This window comes from Tachypleus tridentatus, chromosome 7, assembly GCF_004210375.1.
Source record: "Tachypleus tridentatus isolate NWPU-2018 chromosome 7, ASM421037v1, whole genome shotgun sequence".
Classification (NCBI taxonomy): domain Eukaryota; kingdom Metazoa; phylum Arthropoda; class Merostomata; order Xiphosura; family Limulidae; genus Tachypleus; species Tachypleus tridentatus.
This window is the reverse complement of record NC_134831.1, coordinates 120,495,574-120,514,353: the sequence shown is the minus strand read 5'-3', so window position 1 is coordinate 120,514,353 and position 18,780 is coordinate 120,495,574. Positions and strand designations below refer to the sequence as shown.

Genomic DNA, 18,780 nt, shown 5'->3' with positions numbered 1-18,780 from the left:
CATGACTAAATAATGAAAGAAGGCGACCTTCTTTTGAAATTACACAACTTGTTCATATATGTATATGTGTGTCATAGGTCTTAGAATTATCTTGAGGTTAACTTGGAGATTGTTTAGTAATATATCCGAGATACATCACAGTTTTTCTTGCGAATAAAAATTGGTTATGTGTCATTTAAGGTTAGGATGGCTGAAAACTAATCGTGTTCTATAAACCAGCAGTAAAATATTTATTCCTCGATGGGCCAGAATGACTGTAGGCGGCTCGGTACTCCATGTGAGCTTTAAGAGAGGCAAGGTGTCAAACACTACAATATACGAGAAGTGTGGCCTATATTTCCTTGCAGTAAGGAGCTGTGTGGAACAGTCAGATCGTTATATCCCTAACAAGGATATAATGGGTCCGTATAAATCATGCTATAACTTTCTACTAACAAACCGTCATGTGCTGTTGAAACTGGACTTTTATTCTCTTCCTATTTACAAAAAGGTTGATAACTGACATTTAAGGGCCTTTTATACGACACCATTTACGTGTCTTTAGTTTCATAGGTTAAAATGCACAGGTTTTGTTTGTTTAAGAAGTTAAAGGATCATTTGAATTAAGCAGAAGCTGAAGAGTGGTACGTAAAAAAACATTTATAATTACATAAAACAATTACTTGATAAAACAAGGAAGCACACACAAACTTTGTGTTTAGTCCGATTGTTTTGTGTTACATATCATGCGCACATCTATGATTATATGATACGATTTGCTTTGGATTTGATAAAACAAGGAAACACGCACAAACATTGTGTTTAGTCCGATTGTTCTGTGTTACATATCATGTGCATATCTATGATTATATGATACGATTCGCTTTGGACTTGAAAAAACAAGGAAACACACACAAAGTTTCTGTGTTTAGTCCGTTTGTTCTGTGTTACACAAAGTTTGTTAATCATCATACATGAACTTAGATTTTGTTTTACTTTATTCTCCATTTCTGTTTCTTTTGTTTTCATCTGGCTTATAAAACAAAAGTTGGAACATTCTCCAAAAATAAATTAAAAGATGTGGAATAATATATTGACCTCGAGCGATGACCAGCGATACTCTTTTATTCAACAACCAGTAACTAACGACCTCATGTTGGTCATAAAATAGAGCTTTTGATCTTCATAGGGCTTAAGAAACTTTCATGTTTCATGTTCAATAAAGTCAAAGTCCTTTCTCATTTCCTCCAGTATATATATATATATACACACACACGTCCCTCGGTGTTATATGTTCCAACACCATAAATAATCGAACCCTAACAAAATGTTATCAAATTAGATAGTAAGTATACACTTAAAAAGGCTATTAACTACGATATCAAATCACAAATATATACGTTGTTTAAAACACGAACATTTTGAAGTTCATACCTTCATATTTTTTGTTGGCGTTCACTAGAGAACAACAACATTTGTATGAACGTTGACTGTGATGTATTTCTGGGTTTGTTCCGCATTAAAGGTAACAGACTGTTGACGATATCATTTTAATTGAGGGTGTGTAACGACGCCATTGAAAAATTATCGTATCTACTTAGCTAAGGTTTCTCTTCTCGAAAATTTGTAGACGAGTTTGATGTATTTATTGTTCTTGTTTTTTAAATATTTTGATGGGATGAATTTTGTATTGTGAACAACAAACGAAATATTTAATTACAAATCATAATTTATTTTACTCATCAATAACAAAACGAAATATTTAATTACAAATCATAATTTATTTTACTCATCAATAACAAAACGAAATATTTAATTACAAATCATAATTTATTTTACTCATCAATAACAAAACGAAATATTTAGTTACAACTAATAAATAATTTTGCTTTTAAACAATGAAACAAAGTATTTAATTACAACTAACAATTGATTTTACTCTTCAACAATAAAACAAAATATTTAATTACAACTAATAATTGGTTTTACTCTTCAACAATGAAACAAAGTATTTAATTACAACTAACAATTGATTTTACTCTTCAACAGTAAAACAAAATATTTAATTACAACTAATAATTTATTTTACTCTTCAACAATAAAACAAAATATTTAATTACAACTAATAATTTATTTTACTCTTCAACAATAAAACAAAATATTTAATTACAACTAATAATTGATTTTACTCTTCAACAATAAAACAAAATATTTAATTACAACTAATAATTTATTTTACTCTTCAACAATAAAACAAAATTTTTAATTACAACTAATAATTGATTTTACTCTTCAACAATAAAACAAAATATTTAATTACAACTAATAATTTATTTTACTCTTCAACAATAAAACAAAATATTTAATTACAACTAATAATTTATTTTACTCTTCAACAATAAAACAAAATATTTAATTACAACTAATAATTGATTTTACTCTTCAACAATAAAACACAATATTTAATTACAACTAATAATTTATTTTACTCTCCAACAATAAAACAAAATATTTAATTACAACTAATAATTGATTTTACTCTTCAACAATAAAACAAAATATTTAATTACAACTAATAATTGATTTTACTCTTCAACAGTAAAACAAAATATTTAATTACAACTAATGATTGATTTTACTCTTCAACAATAAAACAAAATATTTAATTACAATTCACAATTGATTTTACTCTTCAACAATAAAACGTAATATTTAATTACAACTAATAATTGATTTTAATCTTTTCCTCTTAGCTGAAAAACACTGTTAAACACTGGCTGAAACTTTAGGAGGTTCCTTACACCTGATAGCAAAACACACTTTATTTCATCGTATAAAAGAGATTAATCACACTGTTTGTCAAGTGATTAACTGATCCTGATAAATGCAGAAACCTATTGGCGATGGTAAAAATAAGAATCCCTAGAACTTTTAAAAGCTTATTATGTTACATTCTAAGAACTTACGAGTGAATGAAAAATAGAATATATTATAACATACCAAACACACTATGTCTCTCACATCAAATACTGATGAAGTACTTTACCTAATGCCAGGGCTAATCATTGCGGCTGAGGTTCTACAAACATGGTTTTGATTTATGCGCCATTTATATTATCTATTTGCATGAAGAGCGACTGTTATATTCTGTTTTAATCAAGTTCAATACTTGTGGTGACACAACACGGATAATCCATTGGACCCACCACAGGTATTAAAACCATGTTTATAGCGTTAGAATTCGTTGGATTTACCCCTCAGCTACTAGAGGGCGACTGTTAGATTAAGAAGTGAACTATAATTATTATTAATTTCCTGGTAATCAGGTTTACAGTAACAAAAGATTTATTTTATTAACTTTTCGAAGACATCTGTAACAACAATAATGATCGAACTAAGAATAAACGCTAGAAAGATACTGTAATCGACAGTAACTGGTTACTAACTGAAAAAAAGCATGAATGGACAAACTTATAAAGAACAGCAGGTGTCAGATTGTGTCTCAAGTGATCAACTGTTTACACAATGATCAAGATTCAAGTATACCCAGGACAAGGATGATCAGTTCCAACAAGGCTTGTCTCGGAGTAAACAGGAAAATAATGGCTTAGGTGGTGCCTGGAACGATAACTGTGAAGACAAATGAAATACTAGGTCCTGATAATGATATTTCGACATGCTATTAGAGTTGGTGTAATAGTGTGGGGCGTTCTCGATGCAGATGACGAGTTTTTTGCTTCTTTTATAAGGAGAAATGAAACCCAGGGAGTACCTGAACCTTGTTATCGATCACGTCCATAATAAAGGACGAATACTTTTACAAAATAATAAAGATCCTGTTATCCAAATTTTGTTCAAAGAACACGAGAGTAAGTTCACTAACCTACCTTCATCTGTTTTATCTGACTGAAAACCAACTTCGCCATCATAATCCTCTTCTTATTAGTAACGAGTTAACTTCTGTAAAAGCTGGAGAAAAAAATCATTTTAAATTGGAAAAATTTAGTTTACAAAACATAGAGTTGTTAAACATACTTGAGTTAGCAATCGAACTCTAGTTAAAAAAGTGCATTGATGTAGTTTATTACACGATTTTATCTTTTGACGTTTCTTATTTAGAAGTTGTATCAGGAAAATCCATCACTGCAAAAATAATTTTTGGACAAGCAGAGGTCACAGCTCTAATCGTCAGCTTAACACTATTATTTCCCCATCATCCATGTAAATTATCCTCCTACATTAAATTAATCTTTGGTTTTACAGCGAGATTTTTAAAATATTTTCCAAAGGTGGTCTCAAAGAAAACCAATGGATAATCTGAAAGAAAAGTTCTAAAAACTACGTATTTCACTAAAATCATGATGATTTTAGCAACACGCGAGTGAATTCCCACTTTAAATAATATAATACATCAGTCAAAAAGATGGTCCTAGCACTGGTACAACTGGTCAGCTTTGGTCATTTCTCTTCGTGGAAGTTTTCTTAGTTTTGAAAATGGTTACATTTGTGAGATCTTGCACAGCTGTTAAGACGCACAGCCGGGCTCGAGGAAAGAACCGGTTATTGATCTAGTGTTTCGAGACACTTGGCATTTAGAAAGGGAACTTCATTCGGAGCTGTGCGAAATATTGATTGAAAAAAACAAATACATGTCTTGATTTAAGTAAGACTGTAGAGTCGTATAATTTCTTACGGTGTTTTTTATTATTATTATTCATATATAAATGCATATCAAAATCCTTAAATCAGTTTCTGTTGTTACTATTTATCTTTTCTAGTACATTACTAAATTAAGAATTTTCAGAACCATCCATAGAAGTACACATTATTTGATGCCATCGCGTGTTGTTATCAGATATATCAACTTAATGGGATTTTCACCCATGTCTAGTTATATATTGGTAGTATATTAGAACAGAAATGCAAAGTTGAAACCTTATTGGATTCCCAGACTCCAGACCACGGCGACTCAACTTTTGACCAATCAAAGGCCGGACAATATATAGTGTAAACACACTATATAATTTTATTTTTTGATATGATTAAAGTAACCTTTTTTTTGCTGAGGAAAGACAAAAACTGCTTGAGAGACAAGATGCAGCAGCCTAACTCGACAACATAACTCCAAACGGTAGCCCCGTTGGTGGCTCAGCTACCAGACTGAGGACTTATAAAACTACAATTCGTGTTTCGATACCCATGGTAGGTGAAGAACTGATAGCCTATTGATTACCTTTGGGCTTAGGTGGGAAGGGCACTGATAACCTATTGTTTCGTTTAAGCAGTTAAACAGCAGTAGTTGTAGATTGTATCGTTAGGGTACTGTTGGTTTTTTTTCTTGCAAGAGTTAAATAGAGGGGTGGAAAACATGATTAACTAAAATTAGGAATGTCTAAATATAATTAATCATGGCGACAATACGGCCAAATACGCTCTTCATCAAATTGCACTACTCACATATGGTTTGTTCAAAAGGGGCCCGGCATGGCCAAGCGTGTTAAGGCGTTCGACTCGTAATCCGAGGGTCGCAGGTTCGAGTCCCGGTCGCACCAAACATGCTCGCTCTTTCAGCCGTGGGGCGTTATAATGTGACGGTCAATCCCACTATTCGTTGGTAAAAGAGTAGCCCAAGAGTTGGCGGTGGGTGGTGATGGCTAGCTAGCTGTTTTCCCTCTAGTCTTACAGTGCTAAATTAGGGACGGCTATCACAAATAGCCCTCGAGCAGCTTTGCGCAAAATTCAAAACAAACCAAGTTGTTCAAAAGTTGTTAGTAATTCTATCAAATTTTGACATTCGTAATTTTATTTTTAGTATGCAGGTTACAGTAGTGTGTGTGTGTTTTCTTTCAGCAAAGCCACATCGGGCTATATGCTGAGTCCACCGTTACAATAGTGTAATAAAGATTAGGTTAAAATCAAAGTATAACGTCTTAGAAAAAAACCAATAAACCCACACACGTTCTTGCTTAAAGACGAAATGATTCCACTCAAAATAATCTCAGCAACACCAAATTCACTATCAAGATCAAGAATTATGAAAGATATTTTCACTTTACAAATAAAGCAACTTTCGAACTAACAGTAGTATGTTTCAACAACCACTTTTTAGAGCTACTAGTTAAACATGATCGTTAACAATGTAACATAAAGGCCACATAGAGTACCGAAATTAAAACGTGTGTTTTCAAACAATATTGTCCCCCTAGTTTCGTGTTTTCTTTAGTATACAGCGTTTCAGTATGTGGAATAGTAGTGACTTTGTCCATTATTTTCTGATGGCATTATCACTTCGCCCAGGATGGCCAGATGGTTAGGGCACTCAACTCGTAATCTGAGAGTTACGGTTTCGAATTCCCGTTTCCCCAAACACGCTTTCCCTAACGGTCGAGGAGGCGTTTTAATGTAACAGTCAATCCCACTATTCGTTGGTAAAAGAGTGTTTGTTTGTTTGTTTTTGAATTTCGCGAAAAGCTACACCAGGGCTACCTGCACTAGTCGTCCTTAATTTAGCAGTGTAAGACTAGAGGGAAGACAGCTAGTCATCATCACTCACCGCCAACTCTTGGGCTGCTCTTCTACAACGAATAGTGGGATTGACCGTTACATTATAACGCTCCCACGGTTGAAAGGGCAAGCATATTTGAACCCGCGACCCTCAGATTACGAGTCGAACGCCTTAACCTACCTGGCCATGCCGGACCTAGGTAAAAGAGTAGCCCAAAAGTTGGCGGTGAGTTGTGATACGTGGCCGTCTTCCCTCTAGTCGTTTATTGCTAAATTAGGGACTATTAGCGCAAGTCGCCCTCGAGTAACTTTTGCCAAATTCAACGAACAAATTCTATAGAACGTAAAGAGGCAATATAGAAGTAAGATCTACAATAAATGTGAAACCATAAACAGAAAATGATGATACAATTAAGAAACTCACTTATATTATGCTGACTGTAAGAAATAACACATATAAAAATATACAGCACCTAAAATAAAAAAGACTACAACAAACAGGTATAAATGAAATGACAAATTGTGATGAATATACCGGGAAATAAAATACGAGACATAAGAAGAAGTAAACACGTACATGAACATACTGCACGTGAAATCGTGTTAATATAAACAGAAATAATAGTTCCATATGGAAATAGAAAATACAAGTAACAGCCATGCATATATATATGTAGAGAGAGAGAGAGAATACAAAATACGTTAGGTACACGTTAAATTAAAAAAATAACTAAAATACACGTGAAAACAACAAAGTTCACTAATATAAAAACCAGGAAAGACTCGCTATCAGAATTGGTTTTCATTCAGTTATGTAACGGTTAGATATACACCACTGTTTCAATTTAAGCTACTGCGAGTGTTACGATTTACATTACATAGCGCTAGTGTTAAAGACGGATAGTTTTAGAAGCGACAGTTTACCTAATTGCGTATGAATCATATCTTGCGTAGTGCACTAATTACGAATTGGTGATTGTTATGTTACTAGAACCTTCTTTTTTCTCTTTGTTTAATTGACTATTTCTGTATCATAATATATATTAATGTATTGAACGTTGCAGACCTCTGTCGAGGTACAAATACAAATCAGAAATTTAGTTCGATAGTTTGATCCAGATTGCGTGATTGTAGCCAGAAAGAGAGTATAATAGTGATTTTTAAAAGCGAAACTATCATAGACAGTATTGTAAGAACAGAGTAGAGGAAGGAAATTCATCTTGTCAAATTGTGCTCAAAAGTAATTGAACTATTATGTGTAGAATTTGAAGACAAATAGACAATTATTTAAAGTTCTAAATACAATTCTGATAACCTACAGTGTATGTTTGTGTATTAGTTTGACTTGTTTTAAAATATTATTTCAAAACAAATAAACTGTATACTATTTGTTTATTGTTAAAATTTATCTCCAACAAATCACAGACATATACTGTAAAGAATGCAGTTCATACATAAAACCTGAGAGTGATATATATGCAAGTTGTATGCTCGTTTAGTATGGGTCTATACTTTATGAAATACCTGACTAAATGTGACTGAATTTTCATCTTCAAATTAAATACACGATCCTTGAAAGCTTCAGCTTTCAGCAAGACTTGTTACTTTGTTTATAATATTAGTTTTATTTTTATAAATGAAATATTGTAATTAAGTTGTTCACACTATTGGACTATATATGTAATTTGATTCTGTTGATATAAAGTTATACATAGCTCTAAATAAGATATCCAGTGGTCACGAATAAATCTCAAGAAAAACTGTTTTGATTTTTGGTTAGGAAATATGATTATGTTGATCAGTTTACAGAAACTTGTCCATGATTGACTCACATAAATCTGATTCTATATTATTGTTTTAAGAATTAAGCTACATTTATATATTTGTTTGTTTCTATAATTAATAGATCGTCATCAACATTACTGTATTATTTATAAAAGTGTGTGTGTATAAAAGTGTCTGTATATAATTCAATTGTTATTGTTCTTTTCTGTACCCAAGGGGTTATATGCTCTCTCTCCACCACGAGTAATCGTTAAATCCAGGATTTTAATGTTGTGAGTCTGTAAACAGAGGACGATAATTAAATGTATGTAATAAAAGAATATGACAGTTAGTTGAATATTTTGTGTTGTTTTATACATGAGGTAATAAAATAATTACGAAATTTCTTATTTTAAACTGGTAAAGACAAATGTCAAATTTAACTGAAACCTAATGTTAGATAGTATAAGTACCTATCGATTTCACATTGATAAACTTACCTATTTTCAGATCAAAACTTAGCCATCGCTGACTCCAACAGCAGTACTCCTACAAAATCATTCGTTCCATGTAAAGTATGTGGAGATAAGGCATCTGGGTATCATTATGGTGTGACGTCATGCGAGGGCTGTAAGGTAAGTACATTTTCGTTAAGGTATTGCTTCAAACTTCATGATTGTTAATCACGAAGACCGAGCCCAAAAGGCTGATATAAATGTTAACCCAGTAATTAATATAGCAAATTTAATACACGGTTCTTCGATTACCTTTAATGTTGGCGAGATTTTCGAACGAAATCACAGTTGTTTTTTTTCTGTATGCTCCTAGATGTATTTTTACTTGATGTAGGTTTTATAAAATGTGAAATATCGTTAACCAGAGAAATTAATACCCATAAAAACTTAAACATGTTCATGATAAATATATATATAAATGTTATTAAGAACAAAAATATTTAAAGAATCCTGGAACATTAGATATCAGTTAGGACTAATGCAAGGCTTAGAGTTTCGGCAAATTATTTCTTTTTGACATTTCTATTTTTTATTCAAGTAAGACAGTAAACTTTTGTTTTAAATATAAACAAGAACAAAATAAAGGCATCAACATTTTATTTGGATTGTTTTTTCGTAACTTTAGGATCATCCATAACTTATATATTTATGTTTTTATTTTGCCCAACATTAAACTTTCTGACAAAATTGGTATAATATAAAGTCAATCATTTACTTAAAGTAAAGAAACTTCGTCTACGTGTTTATTTTGTTCGTTTTCAGAACAATTAATGACAAAATTGACATGGCAAGTAAGTAATTAAAAAAAACAAAACTCCATAACATAACAAGCTGTTTAAAATTCTAAAGGCGTGTCTTGACATTTGTAGTATGTAAAGAATGGGGTTTTCAAAAGAGATCAGGCTAACACTTGAAAGTTTCCCGTACTTAACAAAAAAAATAAAAATAAAAGCAGGTAATACAATAACTACAGAAATTACGTGTAGAGCGACACCTAAACACATTCATCTATGTGTTGAAGAAAATCCATACTCGTCTAAGTCTGACGTTACTCGTACTAACATATACTGAGAAAGTATGGTACATGTAATGGTTAAAAACAAAGGAAATATATACACAGAATTCGAAAGGTAACTATATTTTCAATACAGTAATATCATAAACTGTCATAGAAGTTATAATAATTTGTAAGTTAAAAGCCGTTAAGCCTGATACTTCTCACAACTTTTCACACATAATTTGGATTATACTTTTTTCTTACGGTTACATTTGATTAATAAGTAAATAGAGCTACAGTGTGATAAAATAAGACAGTACAAGGAACGGTTAAATCGTTACAAGGGAAATACAGTCAGCATTTCGGTTTAAAAAATTTTCTGGTTCTGATGAAGGTAAGAAATTTTGTTTTGTCTTTCTAATCCTAACATACCTTTTACTAATACAGCGAATCATTCAAACTACTTATTAATGCTAGCAGTATAGCATATTTATCACTTTGAGGATGATTGTATAACATTTTTCGTAACAAACCATGAACCTCCACTGACAAGGATTTAGCCGATTTATAATTGTAAGGAAATCCTTCATCAATTAAAAATTAAAGACAATCCTTGACGCAAATTCCAAATTACTCGAAAAAGAATACACGAGTGCAAGCAGCTGGAGAACGGCCATACCCAAGGTTGTTTTTATCATTACGAGTTGTTTATGAACATTTATTTTTATCGAAATACAGTGGTACCTTGGTTCTTGAACGACTCCCTTCTCAAACAATTCGGTTTTCGAACATATTGTTTGAGAAAAAAATGTCTCGGTTGTTGAACATAAACTCGGATCCCGAACCAAGCTGTCGTGGCCCGAACCCCCGAAATAACCCGAATGATGACCTGAACAACCCTTCGACCATTTTCGGCCCGCACCTGTCGCTCAGTCCACACCCCCGCTAAATTCTGCTGTGAACGTTCTCGTTTTTCTTTTTGTTTTTATAAATATTCTGATTAAATAAGCCACCATGGAGTCAAAGAAGGATAATGAAAGCAGCAAACCAAAAAGAAAAGTTGTTAGGGTCACAATAGAGGTGAAAAAAGATCTCATAGCGAAGTATGAAAGTGGTGTTCGCGTGTTTAACCTTGCTACACAGTTTATTATGGTGAAGTCTACAGTCTGCACCACACTGAAAAATAAAGAGTTCATCAAAGGAGCTGATATTGCAAAAGGAGTGACAGTGCTTACGAAACAAAGATCACAAACAATGGAAGAGGTAGAAAAACTGTTGTTGATTTGGGTAAACAAATAACAGTTAGCTGGTGATAGCATTTCTGAGACCATCATTTGTGAGAAAGCAAAGCAGTTGCATGCTGACCTCCTGAAAAACACCCCTGGAACGCGTGCTGATACAAGTGATGCCTTTAAGGCTAGTAGGGGGTGGTTTGAAAAATTTAGGAAGAGAAGTGGCATACATAGTGTGGTGAGACATGGGAGGGTGCCAGTTCTAAAAAAGACACTGCTGATAAATGTGTTAGGGAATTTAAGGACTATGTAGAAGCTGAGGGTTTTATCCCAACAATTGTTCAACTGTGATGAGACAGGCCTCTTTTGGAAGAAAATGCCAAAGAGGACCTACATCACCAAGGAGGAGAAGTCACTGCTAGGACACAAGCCAATGAAGGACAGGCTAACTCTATTGTTATGTAGTAATGCAAATGGGGACTTAAAACTTAATCCTTTGCTTGTGTACCATTCTGAGAACTCGAGGGTTTTTAAGAAAAATAATGTCCTGAAAAGTAAACTAAATGTCATGTGGAGGGCTAATAGTAAAGCATGGGTAACCAGACATTTTTTTTATGGAGTGGGTCCATTAAGTGTTTGCCCCAAGTGTAAAAAATTACCTCACGGAAAAACAGTTGCCACTCAAGGCCCTTCTTGTGATGGACAATGCACCTGCTCACTCACCAGGCTTGGAGGACGGGTTGGTGGAGGAGTACAGTTTCATTACGGTGAAGCTCTTGTCCCCTAACACGACTTCTCTTATTCAGCCCATGGACCAGCAGGTCATATCGAACTTTAAGAAACTCTACACCAAAGCACTGTTTGAAAGGTGCTTTGAAGTGACCCCTGACAAAGAGTTAACCCTCAGAGTTCTGGAAAAATCATTTTAATATCCTCCATTGCTTGAGGATCATAGACAAAGCCTGGAGGGAAGTGTCTTTGAGGACCATGAACTCAGCCTGGAAGAAATTGTGGCCAGACTCAGTAGCAGATAGAGACTTTGAAGGCTTTGAGGCTGAGCCTGTTGTCGAGGATATTGTCTCACTAGGCACGTGTATGGGCTTGAATGTGGGTGGTGATGATGTGGAAGAGTTGGTGGAAGACCACAACACTGAGCTCACCACGGAATAACTCCAAGACCTTCAGTCAGAAGGAGCAGCAACAGAAGGCAGCTGAGGAAGTGTCTTCAGATGAGGAGGAGGGAAGGGAGGATGTTCCTAGTTCACTAATCAAGGAAATGTGTGGAAAATGGGGAGAGTTACAAAGTTTTGTGGAAAAAATTCACTCTGACAAAGCTGTAGCAAACTGCAGCATAAACCTTTTCAATGACAATGCCATGTCTTACTTCAGAAACATTTTAAAATGCAGGCAGAAACAAATCTTATTAGACAAGTTTTTAGTGAGAAATAGGTCCAGTGAGTCTCAAGCAGGTTGTAGTGGTGCAAAGAGACAGAAAAGAAAAAGAACCCCAGAAGGAGAGTTACCTGACGTTTTTATGGAAGGTGACTCCCCTTCCAAACAATAAAAACCCTCCTACTCTCCACTTTACGTCATCAGCTCTCCTCAGCACAGGTAAAGTGCAGTTGAATTTTCATTTATTGTTTTTTTATTGTGTTTATAGTTTTTGTGGTTGACGTGTAAGTATTATTATACAGGTATAAATAAGCAATATTTTTACTTAAAATGCTTCATAATGCGTAATTTTTGGAGGTCTGTAACGGATTAATTTAATTTATAGTATTTCTTATGGAAAAATTGATTCGGTTTTAGGACAGCCTTCTGGAACGGATTAAATTCGAGAACTGAGGTACCATTGAATATGGTAAAGTTCGAGAACTGAGGTACCACTGTATTATGGTTAAGCTGAAAGTAAAACAGAAGCAAATATAAATTTCCATCAGTGCTGATGTACAGTTCGAATGTATCTGATAATATACATACTGGCTGATAATATACATACTGCCTAATAATATACATACTATCTGATAATATACATACTGCCTAATTATATACATACTGCCTGATAATCGTTGTTATAACGGTACACCAGAATAGCATATGTTATGCCAATGTAGAATTATATACAAGGTGGCCCGTAAGTCCCTACCCATCCATATGTTATTATGTTATACTCAATTACGCATGTATTATAAATTTGTTTCTTTTTTCTCAGAGAAATATGGCCGATGTAAGCCCATTTACACTTGAAAATGTCTCACAGAACATGGTGTTGCATAATATTATGCAGCGAGAATGAGGGACAGCACACAGGTACACTGGATACATAAGGTATATGGATGGGTAGGGACTTAGGGGCCACCCTGTAGAGAACAAAAGTGAGAGTTAAATAATACAGAGATACGTTACTTGATTAATTAAGGGCTTTGTTTGGTAAACATTTCGGAATAACCAAGCTTGTTCCAAATAAGTTGTATTTACAATTATATTTCAGTTTGCACATTTAAAAGTTTTCACGTTCAGGCTGAGTCATTGTGTTTTTCTTATCATTAATATAATAACTGTATGTATTTAAAACACAAATATTTGACACCCACACACTCACGTGTCATTATAATAAATTTGGGTTATGTTGAAATTAGTCATTCAGTTTTAGTAATCCTGCAATCCTATTTCACGAGTCTAAAAACAAAACGTTTTTGGCATTATTAATTACGAATAGATCTTTGTTATGGTATAACCTAGAATCAAACTATTCGACTTGTTTATGCACGTGTTATTACCGGTCCTTTCACTTTCACTTGCCCTCCGCTTATGCACGTGCTTCTCTGTACAGGTAATACGCGCAAAGAGTAGAAGTGGGGAAACGGGTCGTACAACCAGATTTCAGACGATAGTGAAAACGAGAGCACAGATCTAGGCCACGTCACTTTTGCTGTAACTAAAACGTGATGCGAAAAGATAAACAAGTGTCGGCCTTTTCATCGAGATATTCGATTCCGTAAAATATTTTCCTAGTCAAAATTTTGTTCGCCACCTTTACCTTTGGGGAAACCTTTACATGATTAACATACATTAATTGTCTCGCTTGATTATTTGTAGAAAAGAAATAATGGATTCTTCAGTAAATCTTTATATTTATTTCTTTAAAATATATTCCAAGCCGTTAAAGTTTATTACAATCTTTGAGTTGAAACGGCTTAATCATAAATGAAGTAGGCCCGGCATAGCCAAGCGTGTTAAGGCGTTCGACTCGTAATGCGAGGGACGCGGGTTCGAATCCCGGTCGCACCGAACATGCTCGCCCTTTCAGCCGTGGGGGCGTTATAATGTGACGGTCAATCCCACTATTCGTTGGTAAAAGAGTAGCCCAAGAGTTGGCGGTGGGTGGTGATGACTAGCTGCCTTCCCTCTAGTCTTACACTGCTAAATTAGGGCCGGCTAGCGCAGATAGCACTCGAGTAGCTTTGCGCGAAATTAAAAAAAAACAACAACAAACAAACATAAATGAAGTATCTCTTCTTTCTCCCTCTTCCGTTTGCCAAACATTTAAACTGAAAACCAAAAGAAATATACACTCATTCAAGATACGCGCATAAAAGTGACGTAAATTTTCGAAAGCAATTAGCAAGCCTAATTTAACGTAGGGCTGACGATAGCTGTAGCTGACACCTTAGGTAGAAATAAATAAAGGTAAGCCATACTTAACCTAAAACACCCGGTTATTTGGTGCCATAGGCCAGTGGTGCGCAAACTTTTCATCACACTTCCCCTTTCTAAAGATGCATTTTGTTACCCCCCCTGCAGTTTGTATAATCTATTTGTGTATATAATATACATGCCATTTTCACTGTGAATTATCGCTACAATGTTATTTAACAGTACCAATATTTGTACTATCGGTTTCTTCTTTTTTATTTCGTATGGTTCTTTATTTATAATCTGTGCTTTGAAATATAAATTGTATGTTCCTAATTGTCACAGTTATTTGCTCCTATCGTCTCTCCGCGCAAAATAAGGGCGTGCTTCACAATTTAAGCACAAAAAAAACTGTAGGCGGCCGGCCACCTATGTTACCTATTCTTAATGTCATACCTAATCGAACTTTATTGTACTGTGGCTGACTGGGTCTTACAACAATATAAAATGTCAAATATCTGGATATGCAGTTGAAAACGTACATTTCCATATGTCCCTGGGCTATAATTCAATTCAGAATATTTGTTTAAATACGTAAATATATTACTTGAAAGTTTTACGTCCATTGAGACTATAAATATTTGAAAAAACATATATCTTTCTTGTTTTTTGTGGGCATTCAAGCTGTTTAATCTAGAGATGTACTTGTAGATTACCCAGTCAGATCTGTGTCTGAAGTAAATACGCTAAACACAAATCTTGTCCTATTTTCAGTAAAGGTGGCGTTTTAAACAACGTATAGAGCTTGTCATATAAGTTGGGATTCATTTCTAGCTCTTTCAGTTCTTTATACTCACGAGCCAGTTTGTTTTTGTAGAAACTTTTGTACGGTAATTTGTTTTTCCCACATAACAAAAACTACAAAATTCAGTTTTTCATCCACTAAACACATCAACAAGTGGCATCGTGTAAATATTTTATATATCTGCGTTTTAAAATGTATCGAAGTCTCCCCGAAGTGGCCGCTACGAAAATCAGGTTTCAATACCCTTGGTGGGCAAAGCACGAATAGCCCGTTATGTAGCTTTGCGCTTAAGAACAAGGACACGAGTATAAAAAAACTGAACTACTAGATCGAGAGTATTTTAAAGATTTCATGTACATCACGGGATAACGTAACAAAAAAAATAGTATTTAACCCTTGACTTACGAAAACTTACACATGTTAGAAGAGCAAAATAACATGAATTTGTATCAACGATTAAATTCAGAAGAGTTATAGTTACAGTTCAATATTCTGCAGGAATTATGTTCCTAAACCCCAATATTTCGAATGATTCAAGTACCAAAGGAATGATACTCCGAGAATTGAACGTAAAAGCAACTACTGACGTAGGCCTAATCTTCGTTCAGGTTGTATTATATAAAACAGTAGTGTTCGTGTAATGTTATATTAGGGACATAAGCCGATAACATGTCGAAGTATGTGTGTAATCATTCAGTAAACAATATTATTTTTACTCATAACTAAAGTTTTCTAATTTTTTTGAAAAGTCGCGCGAAAATTCACATAACAATAATAATATCATTATTAGTATAGAAACATTAGTGTTAGGTTTTATTATAATAAGAAAAAAAACAAACAACCTCCAGTACTTGGAAGTTTTTGGAATATCGGTCCGTCTCAAAATTTATGTATGGGCTCTTCGCGGCTCAATGATAAATATACAGGAATGTAACACTGAGAAAAAACAAACAAACCTGTTTCGATACCCGTGGTGGGCAGAGCACAGACAGCCCACTGTATAGTATTGTGCTTAACATCAAACAAGTAAGAAACACTTTTGTACGTGTTCAGCGCAAGACTGTAGCCCTCCAGTAGCACAGCGGAATGTCTGCGGACTCACACTTATATAATCTGGGTTTCGATATCCGTGGTGGGCAGAGCACAGACAGCCCACTGTATAGTTTTGTGCTTAACATCAAACAAGAAACAATTTTGTACGTGTTTAGCACAAGACTGTAGCCCTCCAATAGCACAGCGGAATGTCTGCGGACTCACGCTTCAATAATCTGGGTTTCGATACCCGTGGTGGGCAGAGCACAGACAGCCCACTGTATAGTTTTGTGCTCAACATCAAACAAGAAACAATTTTGTACGTGTTTAGCACAAGACTGTAGCCCTCCAATAGCACAGCGGAATGTCTGCGGACTCACGCTTCAATAATCTGGGTTTCGATACCCGTGGTGGGTAGAGCACAGATAGCCCACTGTATAGTTTTGTGCTTAACATCAAACAAGAAACAATTTTGTACGTGTTTAGCACAAGACTGTAGCCCTCCAATAGCACAGCGGAATGTCTGCGGACTCACGCTTCAATAATCTGGGTTTCGATACCCGTGGTGGGCAGAGCACAGACAGCCCACTGTATAGTTTTGTGCTCAACATCAAACAAGAAACAATTTTGTACGTGTTTAGCACAAGACTGTAGCCCTCCAATAGCACAGCGGAATGTCTGCGGACTCACGCTTCAATAATCTGGGTTTCGATACCCGTGGTGGGTAGAGCACAGATAGCCCATTGTGTAGCTTTGTGCTTAATTCCAAACAAAAGACTGTAATTTTGTGAACAGAGATGTCTAATAAATATTTGAACTTGTTTTAAGTCACTTTCTCAAAGTGATCTGTTTTTCTATCAGACTTCCATATATTGTTATCTTATTTATAGAAGTAAACATTCCAAGAAATTAAAAAAAATAATAATAATTACGTAATAAGTATATTTCTAATATAGATTACAAAGGTGCCCTTTGAATAATTCGGTCACTCTTCGTTCGTGGGCTTTGCGTTGTTTGTATTACTGGCCTCGATTTAGTCGATCGACTCGATTTTTTTCACACTAGAATAATACTCATATAAATTGGTATCCTCGGAAAATGCGTTAAACAGTAAGAATACAATCGAAGATATTTTCTGTTAAGTTTGGAATATTCAATATGTAATCAATAAAACATGGGTCTTCGTCGATTGATTTATATTTCAGTGAGTGTTTTTTTTTTTTTTTTACCGTAAATTTGTTTCCATTATTCTACGTCAGGATTTATAAATAATTATATTTGGTATAAGCTAAAATACATGATTAAAATGTTATAAACAGCTTCTGCCAACACTCTGATGAAGGAACTCCTGTTCAAAAGTAAGTCAGTTATATAGGAAGGAATAAACGTATCAGCGAAACAAAAACCCATATACAACAAAATGTCTTTAAATACTTAACGAAATAAATCAGTTTACGAGAATAATAAAATATGTAATAATATCAGCGTAAATGATCGCTCTTAGCAACAGCTGTGGTCGTAATTCTAATAACAAGTCACAAAATTTTTTTTGGTATTGTGATATTTATCTACCTGAACGGCACCAGGTCAGTGACCCCGAGATTTAACCCTAGCTGTCTCTAATTTTGAGCTGCTGACCAGCGAGAGGGCACATGATAAAAAAGCGTTCTCCTCCTATACGATTATTCTAAACCAAATAGCGGGATTGACTGTCACTTTGATAACGCACCCAAAGCTTTAAGTGCAGATCGTGTTTCAACAACGTGATGCGGGACCTCGAATCAACTCGTCACTCAACTTTTAGACCACGCCCTCTTTCATATGTCACGAGGTTTGGATCAGTTTGGGAAATTTCAGTTAGTATACATTTAAGCAAAAGTCAACAATGGAAAAATAATATCCTTAAAAATGAGTCGGTTTTATTGAACTAACTACAAAAAACGAGATTGACTATCACATGCAACAGCCCCTTCAACTGGCGGGCCAGATCTAGCCTTCGATGGACAACCGTGTGGTCCACCAACATTGTAAATGTTACAAATGATATTCCATTAAGTTCTTGCCTTATCCTGTTATTAAAGTTATATTCGTAAGATGAAATTCCTTCAATACATACCAACATTGTATGATATTTATTATATTACTGAAAAATTCCGGCCCAGCATAGCCAGGTGGATAAGGCACTCGACTCGTAATCCGAGGGTCGCGGGCTCGAATCCCCGTCACACCAAACATGCTCACTTTTCAGCCGTGGAGGCGTTATAATGTTACGGTCAATCCCACTTTTCGTTGGTACAAGAGTAGCGTAAGAGTTGG

The 18,780-nt window shown here is 34.6% G+C and overlaps 1 protein-coding gene and 1 long non-coding RNA gene across 6 annotated transcripts in view; one reads left to right on the top strand and one right to left on the bottom strand.

Moving 5' to 3' along the window:
• Nucleotides 1-18,780, top strand: part of LOC143256493 (ecdysone-induced protein 78C-like) — a 154,429-nt gene that overhangs the window by 103,916 nt on the left and 31,733 nt on the right. For all 4 annotated transcript variants that reach the window (XM_076513784.1, XM_076513783.1, XM_076513782.1 and 1 more), the window contains exon 2: nt 8,758-8,882. In XM_076513784.1, coding sequence (XP_076369899.1) covers nt 8,758-8,882 — 125 coding nt within the window. The remainder of the gene's footprint in view (nt 1-8,757; nt 8,883-18,780) is intronic.
• LOC143256498 (uncharacterized) overlaps nt 1-18,780 on the bottom strand; it is a 52,428-nt gene that overhangs the window by 12,814 nt on the left and 20,834 nt on the right. The window contains exons 2-3 of one of the 2 annotated variants that reach the window (XR_013031390.1): nt 8,748-8,875; nt 3,867-3,948 (exon numbers count right to left, since the gene is read on the bottom strand). This is a non-coding gene — a long non-coding RNA (uncharacterized LOC143256498). Of the gene's footprint in view, nt 1-2,623; nt 3,949-8,747; nt 8,876-18,780 lie in introns of those variants that run through there. The other variant, XR_013031389.1, reaches the window with a different exon arrangement.